Source organism: Myotis brandtii, unplaced genomic scaffold (assembly GCF_000412655.1).
Source record: "Myotis brandtii unplaced genomic scaffold, ASM41265v1 scaffold13, whole genome shotgun sequence".
In the NCBI taxonomy this organism is placed as follows: Eukaryota; Metazoa; Chordata; class Mammalia; order Chiroptera; family Vespertilionidae; genus Myotis; species Myotis brandtii.
The window spans coordinates 2,241,643-2,249,550 of NW_005354595.1; the positions used below are offsets into that span (position 1 = coordinate 2,241,643).

Sequence of the window (7,908 nt, forward strand, 5' to 3'; positions counted from 1 at the left end):
TGCAGGAGGCAGCTAATCAATGATTCTCTCTCATCAGTGATGTTTCTCCCTCTCCCTTCCTCTCTGAAATCAATAAAAACACTTTTTTTAAAAAAAAAGTTGGAAATAACAGTGATTCAAAGGCAGCCTTCCTTGTTGGGGCTTTGCCAGGGGCACTGACAATAGATGTCTCACAGTCAGATAGCCTCTGCACTTATCAGTGGGGCGAACAGTTGAAAAGCTGCAGCCCCTACCACCTCAGTTAGGTGGGGGACCCCTTCTGGCTGATGGGTCCCCAGAGGCAGCTGGCCTCCCTGGGCGTCTGGGGGTGGGGGCTCTCTGTTGCCCCCGGCAAGAAGGGAAGGTCGAGCTGTACTTGGTGAAAAAAACTGTGGTTATTTCAGTGAGTATTTGCAAAATGTTTAAGAGACGTTTGACATGTTTTATACAGCAGATCTGTGTTAAGAGGCGAAAAGGATTCTGTCAGAGAAATCAGATGAATACGACAGAGGCAGCGAGGAGGGCTCCTTTTAGAAAGCAGAATTAATGTAATGATCTGCACCCATTCAAGCAAGAAGGAGAAAGAGAAAGGAAGAAAAAGAGCGGTTAGACTGGAGCTCGAAACCCAGTGGCGCAGCTCAGGGTCTCTGAACGCTCTCGGGCGGAAGAGTCACGGGGGCAGGACCGTGCTCAGAGCAGCACAGCGAAGTTTGGGGTCACAGATACCAATCCTTGGCAGTTTGCTTCGTGCCCAAGCGGGCTGGCTGTACGCGTTCCTCCCCAGGCTCCTGCCTTCCCTTCCTTGTTTCAGAGCAAAGGCCAAAATCTGCAGAGAAGGAAGTTTCCTTCGTGGCAGAAGAACCCAAACCAACCACCCCACCACCCAGAAAAACGGGAGGGGAGGTCCCCTAGAGGGAAAATGGCTTTGCCGAGCAGACCCTGGAGGGAAGCAGGTTTGCGGGCAGATCCGGGGTGCGTGTGAAGAACGCCGCTGTCGTTTTTCCTGTGGTTTGGATCACCAGAGGAGACACTCCACAGAGGGCGGCGGGCTTTGCGTGGTCACCGGTGCCTTTGCGGTTCGCTCGTCTCTTTCTTCAGAGCTGCCTTGTTCCGTGGGACACAGGGCGGCTGCCACTTTTTATTTCAGAGCTTCTGTGCACACACCATGTGAATGCCCCAGGGCTGCTGCACTCAAGCATGGTGACGATGACACATGTTATATGTGCATTGACCACTGTTACATTTTTAAATTTGCTTTTACGACGGCAGGGAGGAAAAAAAAATTTCTTTAAACTATTTCTGTGCGTTGGAAGGTACTTAGGGAATCCCCCTCTCAGCCACGTCGGCCATGGAGGAATCCCCCAGGCCCTGTCACCTGGTGGCGGGGAGCCCTCCTGCAGGGTGGCAGCCTGTTCCGGGTTGGGCAGCGCCTCCTCCTTTGCAGGGACCCAGCTCGTCCACCGGTCCCTGCCTCGAGCTCCTGGGACACCACAAAGGGGTCTGTTCCCAGCCCCACCTGACGGCCCCACGCACTGTCCTTTAAATTAAACAACTCCAATCCCTCCGGCCACTCTCCACCCTTGGCACCCAGATTGGAACTTGGTGACAGGATCTGGACCCCGTCTAAGTGTCTCCCACAGAGACCGGCCAGCAGCAGGGTTTCCTTAGGAGTGTTGCACTCATTTTCCTTGCACTTGGCTGTCCCTCCCTGGGTTCATTGCCAAGATAAGAATGGCATGTTCAGAATGTCTCCATATCACAAGAGCCCAAGCTTAAGACACCGATCTTTTTGTTACTCAACCGCCCTTATGTGAGGGTCCCTGTGAAACATTTCTCCAGGAATTTTATTCAAAAGAAACGGAGCCTTCTGAGCGAGCCTGCCTGCCGAGGCGGAGCCCGCATGCTAAGGAGATCCTTGTCGCATTCGCCTTCTCGGGAGCTCTGATCTTCCAGATGCTGAGAACTGCTGACCCCACCCACCCTCTGTTCACCTGAGCTTCCCGGTTTCCGAGAATTCTGTGCTCTTTTAGAGTAACCCCACGAGCCCCAGGAACCGTGTGAAGGCATCTTCTCCTTCATTCGCCCAGCGTCTTCATGGAGCGCGCTCTGCGTGCCTGGTTGAGCCTTACTTCTGGGGAGCTCTGATCTTCCAGATGCTGAGAACTCCTGACCCCACCCACCCTCTGTTCACCTGAGCTTCCCGGTTTCCGAGAATTCTGTGCTCTTTTAGAGTAACCCCACGAGCCCCAGGAACCGTGTGAAGGCATCTTCTCCTTCATTCGCCCAGCGTCTTCATGGAGCGCGCTCTGCGTGCCTGGTTGAGCCTTAAGTGCACCTGGACAGGAATGGAAAGAGGTCTGGGGTTTCTCCAACCGCAAGAAGCTCAGAGACTCAGAGAGAAACATGACAGGAAATGGTCCCACTGTGTCCCACCTATCCTACCGCCATAGCGAGTTAGGGCTGCGGAACCCTCCGTGGGAGCACAGCTGCTCCCCTGCACAGGTTGGGGGCGGAGGTATTTGTCATTATCTCGGGTGTAGGAAAGAGGGGCGAGGGAAGCATCACGCAGGAGTCTCTTCTGCATGGGCAGTCCTGCCATTTCTACTCTCTTTAACGTTGCTCTTCAGAGGAAAGAATGCTACCATGGCCTTTGTTTCTGAAGGCACATCCACAATTCTGGAGCTGAGGGCGGCCTGCATGCCTGCCTGCCTGCCTCCACCCCTTTATTCCCAGGGAGCTGGGGCTGGTCAGCCCCTCCCTGGCTACTCTGGATCCCAGATGGCAGTGGCAGTCCCCCTTCCCGTCCCTCCTCCTCTGACAGGTGCCCCCTTCCTGCCTCAGGGACAAACCTCTTGCTTCTGCTCCCTCCTCCAGCCCTAGTCACCTGCCTGCTTCCTCCAGCCGCCCTCTCTTCTTACTTCCCTCATCCTACTCCTTCCCCTGGAGCCCTGGCTCCACCCACAGCTCCCTTCACCGCTCCCTCCTCACCCACTAGGCTCTTGCTTGCTCCCTTGTTAGCACGCACATCCTGCCCCCAGGAGAGAGGAAGCCAGCGTGGTTTGGCGTCTCACTCCTGGCATCCCCGTGCTGTGTCCAGCTGCCACGGTCTCACTGCTCCTTGTCATTTGATGTCCTCCTCACCATCTGTCTTTCCGTCCTCCATGCTGAGCAGAACGTCCCTGCAGCCTGCAGGGATCGTCTGTACACAGTTGATCAGCCAAAAGCTGCCGTCACATGTTTAATAAAAGTAACCTCTCTGACCCTACTTAGAAAGCAGGATGGGGCACATCATGGCTTTAAATGTATTCTTTTGAGTACCATGGGCTGTTTTATGCCAAAAGGAAAAGTACTTTAAAACCTTGGATGATGTAATCCACTTGTTAAAAATTTTAGAAAAAGAGTGACTATAAAATACATTAGAATTTTACTGACATTAGTCTGTTCTCTTCTGCTTTGTCACCTTGCTCACCTGTGTGTGTGTTTGTTTGTTTGTTTGCCCTTCACCCTCTCCATCGCCGTCACCTTCCAGAATCTTCCACACGTGTGAAATGTGTGTGCTGCTTGCATCTTCTTCCTATTGGAAGTTCAGGACATAGGGTTTCCTAAACCTTGTCTGCCACTAGGGGGTGTTCTTGTACACATGCAAATATAGGCAAGTTGCCCTACTTGTGGGAGAGATTTTGTTTTATTTTTTGTAGCCTTAAGTAAATTCATTTTTAGTCTGAAAACTTACCACTTGTCTACAGCTTCCGTCCCAAAGGGTCCTTCCTGAAATGCCTTCCCATCCATCATACCTTTCCCTCAACTTGAAAACCGTGAGGCCAAACTCTTCTCTTGCATGTAGCTATATTCCTACACTGGCCTGTAATTGAATTTTTATATTCCAATAAGTTGGAATTGTGACTCAATAAATTGAATAGGATACTGATTTTGTATTTAAAGTAAGGTAACTTGAACTTACTAGGAAACAGAGAAGCTCTAACTTAATGAAAAATTCACAGATAAGGGCTTGAAATAATGATTTAATAAGAGGCAGCAGCAACTGTCTTTTGTCTCCTTCACTGACTGTCTTCATCTACTCACCTCTCCCATCACTGAACCCTGTATATAGAACAAGAGGAAAATCCTGTATTCTGTAGGCTTTTTAAGGCATCTTTTGCTAGGCCTGTGGCTCTGGAGGGAGGTCTGTGTGGGTGTGTGTGATGCAGAGAAGTTGAGTGTCCTAAACAGTGACGGCTGAGATGGTACTCCCTGTGGCCCTTTGAGGTTAGAGACTGTGTGGTGGTGGAGGGTTGGGTAGGGCGTCTTAGGAGCAGACTAGGCATAGCCTGGAGAGGAAAGAGAGGCTCAGGTACCCATGTCCATTAAGTGAGGGGAAGGCTGTGTGACGTTGGTCAAGCCACTCAGCGTCTCTGGACGATAGTTTCTTCATCTGTGAAGGGGAGTCGGACCCGATGAACAGAGGCCTGTTTAGTTCTAACTCTGTAGTTCTCCAAGAACTTCTGTGATGCTGGAAATGTTTTATAACTGCGCTTGTCCAGTATAGGAACCATTAGCCTCATGAGACTATTGACTTTTTTTTCCCAATTTATTTTTTCATCCTCAGCACAGGATATTTTTTCCATTGGTTTTTAGAGAGACAGGAAGGGAGGGAGAGGGAAGGGGCGGGGCGGGGGAGAGAGAGAGAGAGAGAGAGAGAGAGACATCAATGTGAGAGAGATACATTGATTGGTTGCCTCCTGCACACGCCCCGACTAGGGCAGGGATTGTACCGCAACCCAGTTATGTGCCTTTGACCAGGAATCGAACACAGGGTCTTTGGTGCATGGGGTCTTAACCACTGCTCAACCACTGAACACACCAGCTAGGGCTATTGATCATTTTTTAAATGCGCTGGTACAATTGAAGAAATTTCTAATCTCTATTTATTTAAATTTAAATAGTCATGTGTGACTGGTGGCTACCATATTGGACATTGCAGCTCTATGATGCAGAAAGACCCATGTTAGAGAAAAATAAAACCTATACCGGTAATCTCAGCACGGACAACTAATGGAGTCACAGGCAAATAACACAAACTAGGATTAACATAAATTGCCCTGAATATGCAGCATTAGTCCCATTCCCTCTGGGTAGCCGCGAGCTCTGAGAAGCAGAGCTGTCAGCAGGATTGAGACAGAAGGAAAACGCTTTCGGAAGGATGGAGACATGCATCTGAGTAGCTGGTCCATTTCCCCATCACCTTCTCGTGCAGCTGGGAAGGGAGCTGAGATCTGCCCTGTCCTTTTTCCCTCTTCCCCCCAAACTACAGGTGGTGACATTTAGGCCAGATGGGGACCAGAGTGGCCCGTTGGACTCTGGAGGTACCAGAGCACTGAGCTTGACCTCTGGAGCTCTCTAAGGTTGCAAGGGTTTGTGACAACTGTGGCATGTCAGGCCTCCATAGTCCGTCATGTTTGCTCTGATCAAATATGAATCCAATGATTAAAACATCTCCTCCTTCCCCACGATGAAGGAGCATACCTGAGAGCAACCCAACACAAAGCTGCCCGACCCGGAAGTCCTCCAGTTCTGTGTCTCCGTCTTCAAACGCTCCAGGCTCCTGCTCCCCAGATGGCGTGGACCAGCAGTTCTTAGAGGACTTCCACAGGGTGACCAAAGGGGGCTCCACCGAGGACTCCAGCCAGTACTACTGCGACAAGGTGAGTGAGCCCAGGCCCTGCGGTGCTCAGGTACCCGGTGACCCGCCCAGGCTTCCTGGTGCAGAGGCACCTGGTGGAGAGGGAGGTAACCTAACTGACCATTTTCCAACGTTTTCCAGAATGACAATGGGGATGGCTACTTAATCTTGATCCGTATCACGCCCGATGAAGATGGAAAATTTGGATTCAATCTAAAGGTATGTCGTACGTGTTTGTAAGGATTGTATGCTCTGAAGCATAGTCTGTAGACTGACTTTTTAATTCCCATTGGACTTCATTTCCATTGGAAACGGGCCGCATACCTGAGGCTACATAAGGGCACTGACTCCACCCTCAGCATTGGGAGTGTTTTTTTGTGGCCATAGCAGCTGCCTCACGCCAGGTGCCTGTTCTGTGCTTGGTGTTTGCTCTGTACTTATTTATATCCCCTCACTGAGTTCTAATCAGTGCAGTTGGCATTTTAATCCCATTTTATAGATGCATACTAAGGCTCAGAGGGAGGAGGGCCCACAGTTGGCAAGCAGATCTACCCCTTGAAGAGGGGTGATTAAGAGAGCCCCCCCCCCCCCCCCCGCCAGCATTGCTAAGCCAATAAGAGAACAATGTTCAAGTGCAGGGCCATTTACAGGGCCATTACCCTCCTTTGCCTGCCTCTAGGCAGGGTCTGCAAGCTATGGCCTAGGGACCAAAACACCAGTTTTTGCAAATAAAGTTTTATTGGAACACAGCCACATGCATTCATTTACAGTTGGTGTAGGGCTCCTTGGGCACTGCGGTGACAGGGTTGAGGTTTGACAACAGCCTTCTGTCCCACAAAGCCTAACACGTGTACAATACTCTCGGGTCCTCTGCAGAAAAAGTTAACTAACCCCTGCTCTAGAGCTGAGTGAGGGCAGGCGGGTGGCCTTTCCTACCCCTCAGGGGCCCTGCCCAGGACCTCGCAGCCTGTGACCTTGCCTGTGACCTTGTCTGTGGCTCCGTCTCCTCCACTGAAACCCCCTGTCCAGCAGCCCTTAGAGGCTGTGTTTTCGGAGTCCTCCTCCTGGAGCTATTTGCATGTTTTTAAAGGAGCTTGCTTCCTCCGAGAACACCTGAAGTTCATGGGACGTGGGGGTGGCAGTGGCAGCTTCTGAGCCGTCCTCTGGTTAGTACCCAGAGGGCTCAGGAACCTGTGATTCGGAAAGGGCTTGGTCCCCTGGATTAAGAGCAGGATCGTATGAGGTCAGACCCCTCCCCTGTGCCAGAGAGAGCTGCGTGTCTTTGTTGCTGTGAATTACTCACGCGGCTGTTTTGGTTTTTATTTCACATATTTGCAGGGAGGAGTGGATCAAAAGATGCCTCTTGTGGTGTCGAGGATAAACCCAGAGTCGCCTGTAAGTAAACATGTTCCTCTTTGTTTTCCCCCAAATCTAACAGAATTCTGTTTCTGCAGCCAGCAGCAAAGAATGTGTGTAGATGCATGCATATAAACCTGGGAGGAGGGGGAGCAGGAGAACAGAGTCCATGTTTCCAGAACCTTGCTGCTCAGAATGGTCCCCACTGCTACAGCTCCCACTTCACCAACATCACCTGGGAGCTCATGAGAAATGCAGAATCTCAGGCCCCACCCCAGACCTCCCAAAGTAGGATAGAAAGAAACATCAATGATGAGAGAGAATCATTGATCAGCTGCCTCCTGCATGCTTCACAGTGGGGACCGAGCTCACAACCCGGGCATGGGCTCTGATCAGGAATTGAGCCATGACTTCCTGGTTCGTAGGTCGATGCTCAATCACTGAGCCGCACTGGCCGGGTAGGATCTGCATTTTTAACAAGCTTTCCAGGTGATTAGTGTGCACACTGAAATTGAGAAGTGCTGCTCAAGAGGGGAAACTGAGGCACAGTTTGCTGCTCTGCTCGCTCTGAGTGGGCACATGGGACCTGCCTTCCATCACCCTGCCCTCAGCCCTCGGTCTAAGCCTTCTTAGCAGATCATGTGCTCAGAGAGGAAGGTAGAAGGAGTGAGAGATAGAAACATCAATGATGAGAGAGAATCATTGGTAGAGTGCTCCTGCACACCCCACTGGGGATCGAGCCTGCAACCGGGCATGTGCCCTGACTGACTGGGAATCAAACCATGACCTCCGGGTTCATAGGTTGACGCTCAACCACTGGGCAACACCAGCCAGGCCAGATCATGTGCTTCTGTAAAGCAGTGAGCACCAGAGTCCTTGCACCTCCCAGGAAG

The 7,908-nt window shown here is 51.2% G+C and overlaps 1 protein-coding gene across 12 annotated transcripts in view; it reads left to right on the plus strand.

Moving 5' to 3' along the window:
- Nucleotides 1-7,908, plus strand: part of PTPN3 (protein tyrosine phosphatase, non-receptor type 3) — a 109,528-nt gene that overhangs the window by 66,969 nt on the left and 34,651 nt on the right. For all 12 annotated transcript variants that reach the window (XM_014534413.1, XM_014534416.1, XM_014534415.1 and 9 more), the window contains 3 exons: nt 5,495-5,681; nt 5,801-5,878; nt 6,998-7,054. In XM_014534413.1, the coding sequence (XP_014389899.1) occupies nt 5,495-5,681; nt 5,801-5,878; nt 6,998-7,054 (322 nt within the window). The remainder of the gene's footprint in view (nt 1-5,494; nt 5,682-5,800; nt 5,879-6,997; nt 7,055-7,908) is intronic.